General features: G+C 39.6%; 4 protein-coding genes across 4 annotated transcripts; 1 reads left to right on the forward strand and 3 right to left on the reverse strand.

Moving 5' to 3' along the window:
* Positions 1-178: 178 nt before the first annotated feature.
* Positions 179-2,560, reverse strand: LOC18009802 (U-box domain-containing protein 19). Its single transcript, XM_006392118.2, has one exon. It carries the CDS (start codon positions 2,490-2,492, stop codon positions 435-437), a length of 2,058 nt encoding a protein of 685 aa, XP_006392180.1. The 5' UTR covers positions 2,493-2,560; the 3' UTR covers positions 179-434.
* Positions 2,561-3,903: 1,343 nt separating this feature from the next.
* On the reverse strand, positions 3,904-6,924 carry LOC18009803 (U4/U6 small nuclear ribonucleoprotein Prp31 homolog). The gene is made up of 9 exons (XM_006392120.2): positions 6,829-6,924; positions 6,686-6,726; positions 6,306-6,368; positions 6,051-6,188; positions 4,900-5,792; positions 4,733-4,803; positions 4,533-4,641; positions 4,329-4,404; positions 3,904-4,225 (listed from the first exon to the last, which is right to left on the reverse strand). The coding sequence occupies exons 2-9, from the start codon at positions 6,686-6,688 to the stop codon at positions 4,124-4,126; spliced, it is 1,455 nt and encodes a 484-aa protein (XP_006392182.1). The 5' UTR covers positions 6,689-6,726; positions 6,829-6,924; the 3' UTR covers positions 3,904-4,123.
* A 2,739-nt stretch (positions 6,925-9,663) lies between these two features.
* Positions 9,664-10,458, reverse strand: LOC112087878. Its single transcript, XM_024158007.1, has one exon. The coding sequence runs from the start codon at positions 10,456-10,458 to the stop codon at positions 9,664-9,666; it is 795 nt and encodes a 264-aa protein (XP_024013775.1).
* Positions 10,459-13,249: 2,791 nt separating this feature from the next.
* On the forward strand, positions 13,250-16,944 carry LOC18009747 (putative potassium transporter 12). The gene is made up of 9 exons (XM_006392121.2): positions 13,250-13,609; positions 13,729-13,957; positions 14,042-14,290; positions 14,449-14,499; positions 14,626-14,886; positions 14,967-15,019; positions 15,088-15,202; positions 15,292-15,546; positions 15,625-16,944. The coding sequence occupies exons 1-9, from the start codon at positions 13,355-13,357 to the stop codon at positions 16,656-16,658; spliced, it is 2,502 nt and encodes an 833-aa protein (XP_006392183.1). The 5' UTR covers positions 13,250-13,354; the 3' UTR covers positions 16,659-16,944.
* Positions 16,945-18,218: the final 1,274 nt, after the last annotated feature.

An 18,218-nucleotide genomic window follows, 5' to 3' on the forward strand; every position in this document is an offset into this window, starting at 1 on the left:
GGAAAAGCATTTTACATCAAAAAGATTTATGAATATAGGAGAAGTTTTGATCTGTGGATTAGTCCTTTTACTTTTGCTAAGTACAATGGTTCTTCTTTCTAATGGATTAAGATGAAGTTAATGCCATTAGTTTATATGTTGAGTGAAAATGGAGTACAAAAAAGGATTTAATGTCTTTCATTTATTTCCAGATATAAATACAGGATACATTGATATTGCACACAGCTTCTCTCTAAAACCAGAAACTGATCACAATACTATTAGCTCTTTGGGTTCTTTAAAAATCCCCGAGCTAGTATTTAACAAAGATAAGTATATTATATACATAAAAATAGAATATTTATCTTTAACCTATATAAAAATGAAGTTAATTTTGGTAAATAAACCCTTTGATAAAAATAAGCTCAAAGGGTTTATAGTGTGTGCCAACCATATCACCAGGCGTGGACAAACCGATCTCTTTCAAAAGCCGGTTCGACCATACCGGTTTTCCTTTCCTGGAACTCATGAATCATTTTGATTAGAGCACTTGCCTTTCTCCCAACTCCACACTCGCCGTTACTTAACACCGTGTAAAGCGACCCCATTATCGACGGATCCTTAGCGAGTGACCCAACGACGTCAATTCCACCGTTAACACACAGATTCAAAAGCAGAACAACACAGTGCTGCTTCGTCGCCGGCGAAAACTCAGACGAACCCAGAACCTTAACCGCGAGTTTCAATCCTCCACGGCGTAGCACAGAGATCATCCCGTCGGGATACTCCGCCATTTTCGCGAGAATCGCAATCGAATCCGCCGTGACTCCGTCGCCGATCTCGCCGGATTTCACGAGACCGAGAAGAACAGGAACCGCTCCAGCAGCGAGAACACGCCAGTGATTATCTGATTGTTGAATCAGCAAACTCCGAATCGCGATCAACGCGTTGCGTTTGGCCGAATCTCCGTAATCACAACCTTTAACGATCCTCAACAATCCCGGAATCGCATCTGGGATTTCTCCGATCAATCTACTATAATCTCCGAGAGATGATAGATAGAATATCGAAGCTGCTGCGTATTGTCTACTCTCTCTTCTGATTCCTTCGTTGAGAACCTCCACAATGATCTCCAATCCACCACCGTCTCCGGCGATTCGAGTTTTTCCGGCGACATCCTTGCTCAGATTCAAAACCCCAGCCATGGCGGTCTCTTGAATCGTCGGATCTCCAGAAAGAAGAATCTTCATAAGCGATTCCACAACTCCAGCTTCCACCAAACAAGATCTGTTGAAACTACTCGTCTTGGTGAGAAGACGAATCTCAACTAATGCTTTAACCATCTCCTTTACGCCTCCGATGATCAATTCTCCGGCGAGAAATTCCGCCGTGAGTTTCCTTGCTTCTTCCGCCGCTAAACTCTCCGGCGAAATCGACTTGTTCTTCTTCCTCTTCTGATCAGTCTCCGTCGTCAAAACCACGCTGTTTTGCTTGCAGTAGCTTTGAATCACTTGCTTGACAGACACGTTATCCACTAAACCGGTACTAACCAGAATTTTCCCGGTTTTAGGGCACGTTACGTTACCGGAGGAAAACCACTTTTTGATTGAGCTCCGATCATACGTGTGTCCTGTTTCTAAAACCACAGGATCATTCATAATCTCAAGAGAAATCGGACAACGAAGATCATCAACGTTTAAGCCTCCAATAATCAAATCGTCTTCTTCTTCTTCTTCTTCTTTCTCATCTTCTTCATCAATGCCTCGAAGTATCACGCATCTACAGTAGCATATGAATCCCATTAAGCTGCTAAGAAGCTCGATTTCATTCTTCTCGGCGCCGGAGATCTCTTCTCCTATAAAACCAATCTCTTTGACGCAATCGCTCCATTTTCGGACACCAATGTGATCAAGAACTCGGAGTATTTGATCCGGGTTCGGGTTAATCCTGTTCTCGAACAGATTAAAGATCCAATAAACCGAGTCTATAGCCCGTTTGTCTTCCGGGTCGGGTCTTGCTTCGGATTTACGGGTCTGACGGATTATTAGATAGATTAGCTCGTTGACTTCTTCGGATAAGTCTATGGATGGAAAAGTGTCGAGGCAAGTGGAAATGGATCGGGTCAAGACCCGGAAATGAGCTGAGACTTTATCGGAGTTAATCAACATATATAGCTTAGCTCCATCTCGTGTACAGTCTTCTACAAGGAACTTGAGTTTCTGGAAGATGACGTGGAGCTCCGAGAGGCTAAGGACTGCTGCCCGAGAGAATATTGACCCGACCTGGATTTGAATCCGGATTTCGTCGAAGATGATTACGAGGTTTTGAATATGTCGGAGAGTTTCTTTGACGCTTTGTTTGTTGGTGGAGGAGTGTTTTGGTTTGAAGGTGAGAATCTCGCCGGCGATTTGTAACAGCGAGTCGACAAGAGTGGTAATGGAGATCGATTCGCTCGGATTTACCGCCGGAAAATACAGAATCCGGCGTCTTGACCCGGTTTGTGTATGGACCATAGTGTAGTGATGAAGATAAGGATATTTTTCAAGTGTTTTTGAGGTTTGTGTCTTATGTTTGTGTTTGTGAGGATATATACACTTCGTGTGGCTTTTTCACTTTTCAACTGTCTATAGATTTGCGACACGTGAAGAGGTATGATTCGCTGGTAAACTTTGGGGTCTGTTAATATGCCACGTGGTATAGCGTGGCAATGAAGTGTGTGTGGGACCTATTTGCTATGACTCATGAAGATGCGTGCATGGAGGTAGCCGACAATTTTGTATGACGACGCTTCTGATAGTTTTCCTAGTTCATTTATTTATTCGTTTTTTATTTGTTTAGTTTAGATAAACAACGAAGTTCGATTGAGTGATTGGATCAAATGATATGAACTTGAGTTATTATTTTTTTTTAAGGAGACTTCGAGGATGTGTTATTCGATGAATAATTGTTAAGGTTTTTTATTGGTTGCAAATGAAATGGACGGACGAAAGTAATAGATGATTGAAACGATCATGGTTATTAGTTTATGTATTTTAATGAATTTAAAAATTCAAAATAAATCTAGTGTTATTGGTTATATAATTTTTAAATTTAGTGTTATTAGTTCAATAAATTCACGTGTTATTCAATCTTACGAATTTACTTATGGATTTGATATTTTAAAAAAAATTAATAGATTTGAATGAATTTTCATGTTAAAAATATAAAAACTTCTAGATTTGCTCGGATTTACAATAACAAAATTATTACTAAATCTTATATGAATTTCTAAATTGATTAAAATACATAAACGAATAACACCCACAGAATTGTTAAAATGGATGATTTAAAAATAAAACAAAATGATTACAATTAGCTTGAATAATAGAATATTTAAAGATATTAAAACGGATGATTTAAACATGGCCAGACCGATTGTGTTAAACCTATTTTAATCGAAATGAAACTAGTTAAATTATGCTGGATCATTTTTGGTAATGTGGAGCGGAGACTAGTATATGTTCCTTTTTAGAAAGCACTTCGAAGAAGGATATTTTCAGGTCTTAATCTAAATTGATTATGACTCGACACTATGCTATAGTGTTGTCTTTTCTTATTAATTTTTGTCAGATAGCGTTTCAAGAAAACAGTGGACGGTGCAAGTTTTCTAATAGAAAAATCTAGAGGACCCATCTTGATATTTTTTTTATCATCATAGGGAACCTTCATTTGAATCATTATCATCAGAAGTACAAAATAAAATTGAATACCAAAAAACATAAATAGAATTGGAAACCAAAAAACACAAACCAAAACTGAACATGTACCAAACCAATCCATTTTAAATTGAGATTCTTCCAAAATTGAACACGTACCAAACCAATCCATTTCAAATTGAGATTCTTCCAAAACCGTAAAACCTAAACTTCAACTCCAAACCAAACCAAGATCGAACAACATTATATTTAGAAACTTAAACTTTTCATAAAAGGGTCAAAGGTCGTTTGATGTCTGGTGATACCATTAAAATGATTCGGAAGAGAATCCTTGAACACATAAAAGAGAAATAGAAAGCAGTTAAAACACCACTTTTCTGTATTGCCTGTGTCTCCATTCATTTACACCATCATCTTTCAACACTTTGAAAAGTTGTCTCTCTCGTAAATTATATCTTCTTTAGCTTAGAGAAGGTTCCTGACTCTGAGAAGTAAGTGCTTTGAGTCCCACTGCCTAGTCCTAGGGCCTGAGGATTGCACAGCTCTATTCCCTGCAAAACAGATACCAATCAGAGTTTCTATAGTCAGAGAGCGACGAAAACGAATCGAAAAAGATGAGAAACTTTTCACAAGAATCGAATGAAATGTTTGTACCTGCACAGGAGTAAAAGCCAGACTCGATGTTAACCCTGAGGTAGTAGCACCACCTGAATACTGTCTTTCTTTGAGCCTGAAAAGCCATTAATGAACACAATGAGGAGTCAGGACGCAGAGGAGATATGATAGAACGGGAAAGGATCATCAGAAATTAATCTACAGAGTACGAAAATGAAAAACATAAAAGTCGAAAACACTTACTTTTTCGCGACCTTAGCATTGAGTTTCAGCTTGCTCGGAACACTGGATACACGGAGCCTGTTGCTCCCAGCCTGGCCAAGCATACCATATCCTTCACCTAATCCATCACCTATCATAATGAAGAGCAATTATTAGATTCAGTGCCTTAAAAAAAAAAAGTAGCCATTAAACAAGTGCGAGGTACAAGATCATTTTTTTACCAAGAGAACTCTCTTCAGGTGTACCAAACGCCATCCTGTTGGCAAGCTTCCTCATGTCTGTCACTGCATACCTGTGATTTAAAGAGAAAGGTAAGAACGCAGCAAAATAATATAATTTCTATCTATACAATCATGAAGGCCAGAAAGTAGGATGAAAAAAAGGTTACCTTTCTTTCATTTTTCTTAGACGCCGACCACCTCTTCTTTTCTTAGGCTCAGAATCAGGAACAGGAAGTGGCTTAGGCTGCCTTGCAGGAGGAGGTTCTTGCCACCTCTCAATCTTCTTACCGATCAACTCCCTGAAAGCTTTTCCTTCTGTTCCCAATGGATCTCCTCTAGCAGAATCAACTCTTGCTGCCAAAGCAGATTTTGCAGCCAAGAGCCTACTAGCGCGCATCCGAAGTCCAGGAGGCGTGCTTTGGAAAATCTCTGTCTGCTCCAGATAACCCACACGGGTCTGTGACGTTGCACTAGAGAACCCAGCAAGGTTCTTCCTCTTGTGCCCAAGAAGTTGAATATTACAGGCAGGCATCTTAGCAAGTGCTGACAGACCTCCAGCAGTTCCCATAAGCTTGGCTGCAACAGCACTCCCAACAATGGCGGAAAGATTTGGTGCGATAGATCCCATCTTACTTTCAACAAAGTCAAGAACCTTCTTCCGGGCGGAATCAAGATCTAGAGCTCTATCACATGCGTCCATCGTCTTTTGAAGGATATCTTCTGGCAGTGGGTTCCCTTTGGTCGTTGAAGCAGTAACTGAAACAGTCATGATAATAGCAGATGGAAGAAGGCCTTTCAGATCAACAAGGGTTAAGTCCGTCTCATTGCCAATTTTTTTAACAACACGGGCATAATCAATTGGGTGATGTACCAGCGATTCAAGCTCTTGAAACTTGAGTCTGTACTTGTCGCGGATAAAGTTGTGGACGATGGCAATCTCGTTCTCAATGTCAACTGAGAGCTGATTGCAATCCACGATCAGCTTGTATTCAGGATCATCTTCTAGTACTGTTCCTTTCTCCGCTTCATCAGAATCCTTCCCGAGAGCCTCTTCCACTTTCTGAAACGCAAAAATGGAATAATCAGATCAAACTACGACAATCAAAGAATCCAAGTAACAGTAGACAAAGAAGTATTTTAAGTGACAAAGAACTCAACAGTTAAAGCTTTGAAACTATGCTAATGTCTGTTGAGTCGTACAAATTTGAGGCTAAGATAGAATAACTATATGAATAACATAGAAAGCCAAGTAAACTTTTCAGTACAAATAATTTGATTATAAACGACAAGCTAGAAAAATGGGGGCACATTTACTGACCTGCATTATATCGATATATCTCTGAGATTTCTGCAGCTTAGAAACGCTATCGAGATCATCATAGTTAAGGGTTTCTAAGTCTGCCATGTCCATGTCAATATCTTCTTCCTCCTCTCCAACATCACCATCATTCTCATCCTGAGTATAATTCAACAAACTACAGTTAAACCATAACTCCTCCAACTAAATACTATGAACAAAGTAGTATCAAATAAATACAGAACAGATAGTAATCAATTTTTAAGGTACACTCACCATTTCTGCTTCATTGTCGGATAACTCATCAAGGTCTGCGAGGAAAGAATCTTCAAGAGTTGCCTGCAACAGATCCAAATGATTTAGTTAGCAAGTCCAAGCTTAACAAAAAAAAAGGAGAAGCATGTTCATAGCATACAAGAAGCCATTGCAAAGCATTACTAATGTATTAGAAACAAACACAAACGCACAGAGAGGGCTAAATCAAAGAGAAAGAAGAATGCAATATCTAACAACTCGGAAACCCTTAAACTGAAATTGAACATTCAGCAGGATAAGGAAGCGAGAGTATATGATTCGTGAAGAATAAAGCAGAGGATGCAATCGCTAAAACTGAAGGGAAAGATAAATGAAGAGAGGAAGGTTAATGAAACGCTTACCATATCTTCTACTTCGGACGCAGAACCTCAGTGATCCCCTCCTGCGGATTAAGCAAAAAAAGTAAAATCCTGATATCAGAAACCCTAATTTCGAGAAGCTCGAAATAGCGATTAAATCCAAGTGAAGGGGAAATCAAACGCACCTGATTCGAGAAGAAATTGAAGAACGAGAAGCGACTGGTTATTTTTTTTTCCCTTTCAAATCGATGAATGTTTGGAAAAGAAAACCTCAGTGCTAGAGATATTTGATTCTTCTTAACTGAGAGATTCAAAGTCGGTAATTATCATAATTGGGCCAATTTTAGTTGGGCCTTTCTTACTTTACTACCATTTTTATTGAACTGAGAGAATACAATAAAGACCAACACTTTTGTTATCATATTGTAGACTCCAATACACTTAATACCATATCATATTCGATTAAGATGCAGAAAACGATGATGTTTTGTGATGGAGTTGCGGAAGCGTAAAAGACAAATAAGCTTCGTTCTCTTAGAGAGGAGTCGAAACAGACTTATTTGTTGAGCTTAGATGATCGATAATCTTCTAGGTTTAAGGGGTTGAGAGTACTCCTCTCAGTGCTGTGAAGACACAAGCTCTTTTGGGAAGTTAAGACTTCCTCTTTTTGGTTTTTTTTATTGATTTTCTCAAAAGCAAAACATGACTCTTAAAACACAGACTCGAGGTTCTTATATAGTCCTCTAACACAAGCCTAAAGGAAACAGGGACATTTAAGAAAAGGAAAAGTTCAAAGCAAAAGCCAAACTAGAAAAAGAAAGAACGTAAACACCGACTCTATGACTCCTAACGTGATAAGGATGCGCTGCATCAGGTCCCCCCGGGTAGGAGGAGATTCGCCCTCGAATCTGGAACGTCGTTCTCACCGTGATAAGGAAAGATGTGCTTAACATTGAACACATTTGCCGTTCGAATCTCAGGAGGCAAACGTATGCGGTAAGCATTAGCATTAATACGTTCAATGATTTCAACCGGTCCTATCTTCCTGGAATGGAGCTTATTATATTCTGCAGCAGGCATACGCTCCTTTGTGATTGTTACCCATACAAGGTCTCCGACATTAAACTCTACCTCACGACGATGTTTATCCACTTGGGCCTTGTAAGTTGCTGCCGATGTCTTTAGGTTGTCATGAGCTGTTTGATGAATAGCTTGTACGTTGTCCACGAAATCAGAAGCTTGCCCATGAATTCGAGTTTTATCTGGTAAAGGTGCCAAATCAAGTGGACAACGCGGCGTCACACCATAGACGACCTGAAAAGGACAAAGACCAAGGCTACGATTGAAAGCATGATTATGTGCGAATTCGGCAATGCAAAGCTTCGAGTCCCACGACTTCAGATTTTCATCAACAAGACTTCGCAGCATATTGCCTAACGTGCGATTAGTGACCTCGGTTTGTCCATCCGTCTGAGGATGATATGCCGTACTCATATCCAAGCTTGTACCAAGAATTTTCCAAACAGATCGCCAAAAATGACTGAGGAATCGAGTATCTCTATCCGAAACAATGGAAGTTGGCAGTCCATGAAGACGGTAAACCTCTTGAAAGAATAACGATGCAACACGAACAGCGTCTGTGGTTCGCTTACAAGGGATGAAATGAGCCATTTTTGAGAAGCGATCAACCACAACAAAGATTGAATCATTACCCTTTTGAGTACGCGGAAGCCCTAAAACAAAGTCCATACTAATGTCCGTCCAAGGTTGTGTTGGAACTGGTAAAGGTAAGTAAAGACCAGCATTAGAGGCGCCACCTTTTGCTGCTTGACAACGACGACAACGTTGCACAAAACGCTCAACATCACGACGTAAAGAAGGCCAAAAGTAAGAATTAGAAACCAGTTGTAACGTACGATCTCGTCCAACATGGCCCTCGTCATGTAACTCTTTGATGATGCGGAGCCTTAGACTACAATCTGGAATGCATAATTGATTACCCTTAAAAAGGAAACCGTCTTGAAGAATGAAATCAGTTGACGTGCCATTAGACATTTCCCCCAAAATACGAGCAAAAAAAGGATCTGAACAATAAAGGTCCGAAAATGATGCAAATCCTGTAACAGAAGTATGCATTGTGGTGACCAGATGGTGGCGTCGGCTCAAAGCATCTGCAACGCGGTTAAGCTTGCCGGACTGATGACGAATAGTGAACGTAAACTGTTGTAAAAATGCAATCCAAGTAGCATGCCTAGCGGAGACTTTAGCTTGGCTGTCTAAGTGTTTCAAAGCATCATGATCGGTAAACAACACGAATTCGCGATGAAAAAGATAATGACGCCAATGCTTGATGGCTTGAACAACCGCATAGAACTCAATATCATAAGTACTATAACGACTTCGTGCTCCAGCAAGTTTTTCGCTATAATAAGCAACTGGCCTACCCTCTTGACTGAGAACCGCACCAATCCCAAGTTTGGAAGCATCACAATGTAATTCAAATGCCTTTGTAAAATCAGGGAGGACAAGAATTGGGGCAGAGGTAAGCCGGGTTTTAATGTCCACAAAGGCTTTAGCAGCATCGACGGTCCACACGAACTTCCCGTCTTTCATACAGTCTGTAATTGGAGCCATGATGCTACTAAAATGAGGCACAAAACGCCGGTAAAAAGATGCAAGACCATGAAAACTACGAACTTCCGTTAATGAACGCGGTTCAGGCCATGACTGTACTGCTTCAATCTTGCTTTTATCAACGGAGAGACCATCTTTCGAGACCACATAGCCTAGGAATAAGACATGATCAGTTCCAAAAGCACACTTATGCCGAGCCACAAAAAACTTATCACGTCGCAAAATATCAAGCACTTGTCGTAGATGTTCAAGGTGGAGTTCCAACGAAGTACTAAAGATGAGAATATCGTCGAAATATACCACCACAAACTTTCCAATGTAAGGACGCAGAGCCTGATTCATGATTCGCATAAACGTACTAGGAGCGTTAGATAATCCAAACGGCATTACAAGCCACTCAAATAATCCTTCTCTCGTTTTGAACGCAGTTTTCCACTCATCCCCTGGCTTAATCCGAATCTGGTGATAGCCACTTTTAAGATCAAGCTTGGAGAAGACCGTCGCTGTTCCAATTTGATCCAATAAATCATCAAGACGTGGTATAGGAAAACGTACCGCACCGTGATTTTGTTGATAGCGCGACTATCGACGCACATTCGCCATGTTCCGTCTTTCTTAGGAATTAGAAGAGCTGGAACAGCACATGGGCTGAGACTTTCCCGGATATGTCCTTTTGCAATAAGGTCTTCAACCTGACGACGAAGTTCCTCATGCTCTTGAGGATTCATACGGTAGTGAGGACGATTAGGCAACGAAGCACCAGGCACTAGATCAATTTGATGTTGGATATCTCGAAGAGATGGTAAACCCAACGGTAGATCTGTTGGAAAGACATCATCATATTCTGACAGCAACTTTGTAAAACCTAGAGGCTCAGACAAGGGTTTAGGTGCGTCAGTATTAACAGGGATGATAGCGAACAGAAAACCAGTTTCTCGGAGTTCTGTCTCAAACTGATTCCTCGAACACAAGAGTGCTGGATGGGTATTACGATCTTGTGAAGCAGTGATGGGAACCACAGCTTCTGGTTTTGGGAAAGGCAGAGACGTGGGTTCCGGAGCTGGTAAGAGGATGATCTTACGGTTTTCAAACACAAAGCTGTATGTATTTTTCTTGCCATTATGACAAACGTCCCGATCATACTGCCAAGGGCGTCCCAAAATGAGGTGGCTGACATCCATGGGGGCCACATCACAGAAGATAGTATCTTTGTAGAAATTACCGATGGAGAACGGAACTAACGCACGATGAGTAATCTTAACTTCTGTCCCTTCTTTGATCCACACAAGTGTGTATGGCGCTGGATGATTGTCTTTTTTTATGCCTAGTTTTTTAATAGCAGATTCCACAATAACGTTACGGCAACTCCCAGAATCAATGACAAAATTGCAGATTTTGCCTTTAATAGTGCAGGTGGAACGAAAAATATTAGTGCGCAGCCATGGTTCCTCGTACCCCACTGGAACCAAACAAATCCGACGCATCATCAAGGCTGGAGCATTGGTATCACCACAGGTTGGAATGGCCTCGAGTACGGAATCGTCTCCGTCCCCGTCTGAATTATTACCATGTTCCACATCTTCAAGATATAAACCCCGACGTTGCTGATTTGGGCATGTCGTTTGGCGATGTCCCGGCTCACCACATGCATAACATTTAAGGGCTGCAGGTCTTGTTGAACGCCGTAACGTTGTTTCCTCTGTATTAGAAGCTGCGTGATTGATTGCTGGTGCCTTAAGAGCTGAATCAGTTTGACGGTTACTTCCTGATCTGTGATATTGGTTTTGTTCTTCCATGTGTTTGGTGTATTTGAGTAGGTCGAGAATTTGTTCTGCGACTCGAAAGCAGTAGCGCGTCGGTGAGCTTCAGCTAAAGTTGTTGGATCAAACTGGGCTAACGAGTTTTGCAATTGAGGACGTAAACCTCCGATGAAACGTGATACTAACTGCATTGGGCTGTCGTTGAGCTCATTCCTGGTCAAGAGCAAATAAAACTCTTCTGCATAATCATCCACAGTTCGTGAGCCTTGGCGTAGATTTTGTAATCTGGTGAACATTGTGCGATCATGATTCAAAGGCAAGAATTGACCACGCAAGTGTTTTTTTAGTTTATCCCAAGTTGCGATTTTAGATTTGCCTGCGCGAGCTCGTGTGGATTTAAGTTGCAACCACCATGAAGCGGCTCGACCTCGAAACCTCGTTGCGACAAGCGGCACTTGACGGTCTGGTGGCACTTGTTTAAACTCAAGAACTTCTTCAACGGCGATTATCCAATCCAAAAGATCTTCTCCACGAACACTTCCTTGAAATTCTGGAATATCAACTTTCAAACCGGATTCCCAACGACGATCACCCATAGGGTTGATTTGTTGATTGTTTCTTCCCTCTTGCTGTCGTTGCTGTAGCGGACGGTTATTGTCACCATCTCTGTCTTGATTGTTGTTATTGTTAGCCCCAGCGGCTCTGTTATTAGCGGTCAGAGCAGCGATCAAGGTTTGTTGATTTTGCGCCAAAGTTTCTCCTAGGGTTTGCATAGTTTGCTGAAACGTGTTCTGCAGATTTTCCTGAAACGCTAGCATCGTACGCTGCAGGTCTGCCATGGATATATCCTCCGGTGTATCCTTCTTTGGAGGCATTATAAATCAAACCAGAAACGTCCTGTAATCTGATACCAACTGATGGAGTTGCGGAAGCGTAAAAGACAAATAAGCTTCGTTCTCTTAGAGAGGAGTCGAAACAGACTTATTTGTTGAGCTTAGATGATCGATAATCTTCTAGGTTTAAGGGGTTGAGAGTACTCCTCTCAGTGCTGTGAAGACACAAGCTCTTTTGGGAAGTTAAGACTTCCTCTTTTTGGTTTTTTTTATTGATTTTCTCAAAAGCAAAACATGATTCTTAAAACACAGACTCGAGGTTCTTATATAGTCCTCTAACACAAGCCTAAAGGAAACAGGAACATTTAAGAAAAGGAAAAGTTCAAAGCAAAAGCCAAACTAGAAATAGAAAGAACGTAAACACTGACTCTATGACTCCTAACGTGATAAGGATGCGCTGCATCATTTTGTGATTTAGGATGAATGTTAAGTGGAGTTGGATAGGCTCTTGTAACCATTATCTGTTCTCTTATGTGACTTTATTGTTACTTACGGGCTATAAGGTTCAAATTTGCAGGTTCAAACTGCAGGTTCAAACTGCAGGTTCAAATCTGCAGGTTAGTCATCCAAATTTGTCATCCAAATTTTAGTAGTTTTGGATACCTTAATTTTTTTATATCTGTAGAGATTTATTCTGTCGGCTTTTGTATTTTGATTTGTTTTTGTTTTTTGGACTGTTAGTTCCATAGTTTTGGATGCTTTGTTTTGTCTATCTGGAGATTTATTACATTAGCTTTTGTACTTTAATTTGTTTTACTTTTTGGATTTTTAGCTTAATAAAAACTTCTATCCTTACTGGTTTTGTATAAAGTTACGGCTTTGCAAAACCGTTTAATATTTTCAGTTAAAAAAAAAAGGTTCTCCTTCTTATATTTTGGAATAATAACAACACAAATATTGAAGAAACTTGGTAGTAGAGAAAACTAGAGGAATGTGTTTTTCCACATTTATTATTTAACTACACTTATAAATCAAATTTAAAACATTTCTTCTAACTATCATTTTCCACTTTTTACTATTTCATTCCTTTTTTCTCTGTTTCTCTAATTGCACATTAATCAAAAGATTCAAAACCGGAGTATTAGAAAGTTTGTTGTATGTATGAAACATGAAGACTGCCGTAAATAGACAAACAAGGGATAACGTTTTGAGGATACAAAATCGAGAAAAAAAACTATATTTTTAATTGGGACGTTAGGAGATATTATTACTAAAAAGAGAAATTCAAATCAGACCTTTGTCAGTTTCTTTGCAGTAATTCTAAACATGTTACCCGTGAGAGAGATTGTCAGTGAAGTCACATTCAATCAATAAGAATCAATCATACAAGAAGAAGAAGAACCAATCCAAACTCTGCTAATATCTCCTCCAACCAAAAATCAAATCTTTTTGTTTCTTCTTGTTTCTCTGCTTAGCCTTCGTCAATGGAAGAAGAAGATAGGATTGAAGAAGGAAGCAGCAACAACAGTTTGAGACGTGTTGATACCGGAAGCAGCGAACGGAGTAGATGGGTAGACGGAAGCGAGGTGGGCTCTGAAACGCTACCGTTTTCGGAGTTCAGAGATGGAGAGTATAGTTTTGGGAATTTGAGAAGAAGACTAATGAAGAAGCCCAAAAGAGCTGATTCTCTCGATGTAGAAGCCATGGAAATCGCAGGTGCTCATGGCCACAATCTCAAGGTTAAGATTTTAGATTCACCCATGAATAAAGTTTTGATCTTTTTGAGTGCCCATTTGTTGTTTGTGTTATTGACAAATCCACTTTTTGTTGTATTGAAAAATGGAATTTTTTTTTGCAGGACTTATCACTTTTGGGTACGATTGGGATAGCGTTTCAGACGTTAGGTGTTGTTTATGGTGACATGGGAACAAGCCCTTTGTATGTGTTCAGTGATGTCTTCAGTAAAGTTCCAATAAGATCAGAAGTTGATGTTCTTGGTGCCTTGTCTCTCGTCATCTACACTATTGCTGTGATTCCTTTAGCAAAGTATGTCTTTGTAGTCCTTAAAGCCAACGACAACGGCGAAGGTAATGCATCAGAATCGATTTTTTTTTGTAAAGTGGTGTTTTGGGGTTCTCATTATGTGTGTGTGTGTGTATGTGTATGTGCAGGAGGAACATTTGCTTTGTATTCTTTAATTTGTAGGTATGCAAAGGTGAATAAGCTGCCAAATCAACAACCCGCAGATGAGCAGATCTCGAGTTTTAGGCTTAAACTGCCAACTCCTGAGCTGGAACGAGCTTTGGGCATTAAAGAAGCTTTGGAGACAAAAGGATATTTGAAAACTCTTCTTCTGCTCTTAGTCCTAATGGGAACTTCCATGATTATTGGTGATGGAATTCTGACACCAGCTATGTCAGGTGAGTCTGAATTGTATTGTAGTTGTTGCAATAGTTTCCCCAAAAGGTCTTGAATCCATACGGTGTAACTTTGGCGCTTTTACAGTTGAGATTTCATAATCTAAGAAGCGGTTAAGGTGGAGGCTGAGGTTTGATCTTCTTTTTTAATTGTTATGCAGTGATGTCTGCAATGAGTGGTCTACAAGGTGAAGTTGAGGGATTTGGAACAAGTGGGTATCACTATCACACGATTTCTCTTTATATGTCTAAGCAATTGCGTCTTGATGTGTTGTGTTGTATTGCGTCTTGATGTCATTTTGATCATTGATATTCAATCTTTCTGTGTGTTGTGTTAGATGCATTGGTTACGTCTTCGATTGTGATTCTTGTGGCGTTGTTCAGCATACAACGGTTTGGGACGGGTAAAGTGGGTTTCCTCTTTGCTCCAGTTCTCGCTCTCTGGTTTTTCTCTCTCGGTTCTATCGGAATCTATAATCTGTTGAAGTACAACATCACCGTCGTAAGAGCACTAAACCCGTACTATATCGTTTTGTTCTTCAACAAGAATAGCAAACAGGCTTGGTCTGCTCTTGGAGGATGCGTCTTATGCATTACAGGTAAAGAAACACACTCTCACGGTCTTACCACACAACTTCTAAAAAATCAAACCTTTCTTACAATGTTTGAAACTATGCAGGAGCCGAAGCAATGTTTGCAGATTTAGGACATTTCTCAGTTCGTTCTATACAGGTTTGGCATCACCTTGTGATCATTGATTATGTTAATGATGATGACCATACTAATGATATTTGGATCAGATGGCATTCACTTGTGTGGTGTTCCCGTGCCTTCTCTTGGCTTACATGGGTCAAGCTGCTTATCTAACAAAGCATCCTGATGCATCAGCTCGCATCTTCTATGATTCAGTTCCAGGTAATGAATCAACATACTCCGCAGGCCTCTGCTCAGTTATTTCTTGATATGGTAATGCACAGTATGTTGAAACTTTTGAAAAAATGCAGAGAGTTTGTTCTGGCCGGTGTTTGTAATTGCGACATTAGCAGCAATGATAGCTAGCCAAGCTATGATCTCCGCGACTTTCTCATGCGTCAAACAAGCCATGGCTCTCGGTTGCTTCCCGAGGCTGAAGATAATCCACACTTCTAAGAAACGGATTGGTCAAATCTACATTCCTGTCATAAACTGGTTCTTGATGATCATGTGCATACTCGTTGTCTCCATCTTCAGAAGCACAACCCACATCGCCAATGCTTACGGTTTGTTTTCTTAGTTCAAGTAGGTTCACTTTTCCCCGTTTGATTCATTCATTATACAAACAATGTTTCTTGTTTCAGGCATAGCAGAGGTAGGTGTGATGATGGTGAGCACAGTCTTGGTTACACTAGTGATGCTTCTCATTTGGCAAACCAATCTGTTTCTCGCCCTTTGTTTCCCTCTTATATTCGGATCCGTTGAGACCATTTACTTGCTTGCGGTTCTCACCAAGATCTTGGAAGGTGGTTGGGTTCCATTAGTATTCGCCACTTTCTTCCTCACCGTAATGTACATTTGGAACTACGGGAGCGTTCTCAAGTACCAAAGCGAGGTCCGAGAAAGAATCTCCATGGATTTTATGCGTGAACTCGGTTCAACTCTTGGAACAATTCGAATCCCAGGGATTGGTCTCCTTTACAATGAGCTTGTCCAAGGCATACCTTCCATTTTCGGACAGTTCTTGCTCACTCTTCCCGCGATTCACTCGACAATCATCTTTGTCTGCATCAAATACGTTCCTGTTCCTGTTGTTCCTCAAGAAGAGAGGTTCCTGTTCAGACGTGTTTGTCCTAAGGACTATCATATGTTCAGGTGCATCGCGAGGTACGGTTACAAAGATGTTAGAAAAGAAGACTCTAGAGTCTTTGAACAGCTTCTTATTGAAAGTCTAGAGAAGTTCTTGAGGTGTGAAGCGTTGGATGATGCTTTAGAGAGCAATCTTCATGATTTTGATCCCGATAGGGTTTCAGTTGCAAGTGATACTTACACAGACGACCTAATGGTCCCTCTCATTCACCGAGGAAAACGGTCTGAGCCAGAGCAAGAACAGTTGGATTCGGATGTTCTGCCTTCTTCAAGCGTAGGGTACTCGTCGATGGAGGAAGATCCAGCTCTGGAATATGAGCTTGCGGCTTTGAGAGAAGCCACGGACTCGGGGCTAACGTATTTGCTGGCTCATGGAGATGTGAGGGCGAAGAAGAATTCGATTTTTGTGAAGAAGCTTGTGATTAATTACTTCTACGCTTTTCTGAGGAGGAATTGCAGAGCTGGAGCTGCGAATCTGACTGTTCCTCATATGAATATCTTGCAAGCTGGGATGACTTATATGGTGTAATGTTTGATTCTTTAGTTATACTCTCTTTGGATCATTATGTCTCCTTAGGATATCTCCATGAATTAGGGTTTGTTTCTTGCCCTCGACGTTTGTGATTGTCGTTACCGTGAAGGAGAAGCAAAGGTGGTCGATTTCCTTATGTTCACATTGTAATAGTTAGGGAAAATAAAAACTTTATGATGCATATTATTTAAGTAAACCACAATTTACTTGTGCTTAGTAGAATACTGGTTTGTACTAATACCGATGTAATCCTTTAATTATTTATGCGGCAAACTTTGGAACATGTGAGTTGGATCTGAGTTTTGTGAATCAAGAAAATTGTTAAAAAAGCATAGCGACCAAATAGTTTAGTGGGATTGGAGTGATTTGTTTTTGGATGTTAATCAAACTCTTAAATACATAATGACAAATTTATATTCCAAATTTCCAAAAACAAAGTGAATCCTAGTTGTAACTCACATAGTTCCTTTTATATCTCTTTAGATTAATGCTCTAAATGTTCATTAGATAAAATAAAAAGGAGGTGACTGCCTCTATAATATAATTTGTTTAATTATGTGGATTTCTGAAATTGTAGAGATTTGAACACAAAAAAAGTTATTACACATAACTAAGGTAAACGAATTGGAAGAGTTACACCCAAAAACAGAACTGAATAAAAAGGTTTAGGTAAACGTTGTTCACATGTGGTCAAATTTTGTGCAATTATATATTAAATGATATATTTTAAAACAAGCTTACGTTTTTAAAAAATTTTACTTTTAGCCAAAACAATTTATAATATCATAAAACATAGAGAAAATAAAATAACAAATATGCAAAATAACAAATGTTTTCCATAACATTCTGCATTCAAACAAACTTTATTCATACACGCCAAAGCTACACACATTTTATCTATGGCTATTTCATGTCAGTGTCTACTAAAAGATTCGCTGTGATTATGGCCAAAAGTGTGCGAGCGATCAATGTCAAGTTCGAATGGTTCATTTTGAGAGAAAAAAAAAAATCTATAGTTTAATTAATTGATTGAGTGTAATTAAATTTATATAATTAGTTGAATGTATATATATAATTTAGGTATGCAAAAAGAGATTGTGGTTTTGACCGAGTACACTTTGCTGGAAAAGCCAGAAGATTAAGCTACTTGAGGAGTTTGTAAACCATATCCGGAATATCCTAGTGTGTTATGGAGTATTGCGGAAAGAGACTATGGTCTTAGCCGAGTACATTTAGAACAAATCCAAAATCTGTTAATCAAAATCTGTTAACCTACATGGGGAGTGATTTTTTTATTGGATCTTAATAAAAATCTTAAAGTAGATAATGATAATATTATTCAATCAAAATCTGTTGACCTACATGGAGAGTGATTTTTTAATTGGATGTTAATCAAAATCTTAAAGTAAATAATTAAAATATTATTCATATTTATATGCCAAATTTTCAAAAACAAAGTGAATCCTACTTATAACTCACATAGTTCCTTTTTATCTCTTTAGATTAATGCTCTAAATGCCAATTAGGTAAAATAAGAACGAGGTGGCTGCCTCTATA

The sequence above is a fragment of the Eutrema salsugineum genome, unplaced genomic scaffold, assembly GCF_000478725.1.
Source record: "Eutrema salsugineum unplaced genomic scaffold, Eutsalg1_0 scaffold_8, whole genome shotgun sequence".
Taxonomy (NCBI): Eukaryota; Viridiplantae; Streptophyta; class Magnoliopsida; order Brassicales; family Brassicaceae; genus Eutrema; species Eutrema salsugineum.

What these genes read in the sequence shown, in the direction of transcription:
- LOC18009802 (XM_006392118.2), bottom strand. Translation starts at nt 2,492, where the DNA reads ATGGTCCATACACAAACCGGGTCAAGACGCCGGATTCTGTATTTTCCG.
- LOC18009747 (XM_006392121.2), top strand. Translation starts at nt 13,355, where the DNA reads ATGGAAGAAGAAGATAGGATTGAAGAAGGAAGCAGCAACAACAGTTTG. An exon ending in CTCATGGCCACAATCTCAAG is followed by an intron (nt 13,610 to 13,728) that starts GTTAAGATTTTA and finishes TTTTTTTTGCAG; the next exon opens with GACTTATCACTTTTGGGTAC. An exon ending in AGTTGAGGGATTTGGAACAA is followed by an intron (nt 14,500 to 14,625) that starts GTGGGTATCACT and finishes GTGTTGTGTTAG; the next exon opens with ATGCATTGGTTACGTCTTCG.
- LOC18009803 (XM_006392120.2), bottom strand. An exon ending in CCGACAATGAAGCAGAAATG is followed by an intron (nt 6,189 to 6,305) that starts GTGAGTGTACCT and finishes AATTATACTCAG; the next exon opens with GATGAGAATGATGGTGATGT. An exon ending in ACCTGAAGAGAGTTCTCTTG is followed by an intron (nt 4,642 to 4,732) that starts GTAAAAAAATGA and finishes TCATTATGATAG; the next exon opens with GTGATGGATTAGGTGAAGGA.
- LOC112087878 (XM_024158007.1), bottom strand. Translation starts at nt 10,458, where the DNA reads ATGGATGTCAGCCACCTCATTTTGGGACGCCCTTGGCAGTATGATCGG.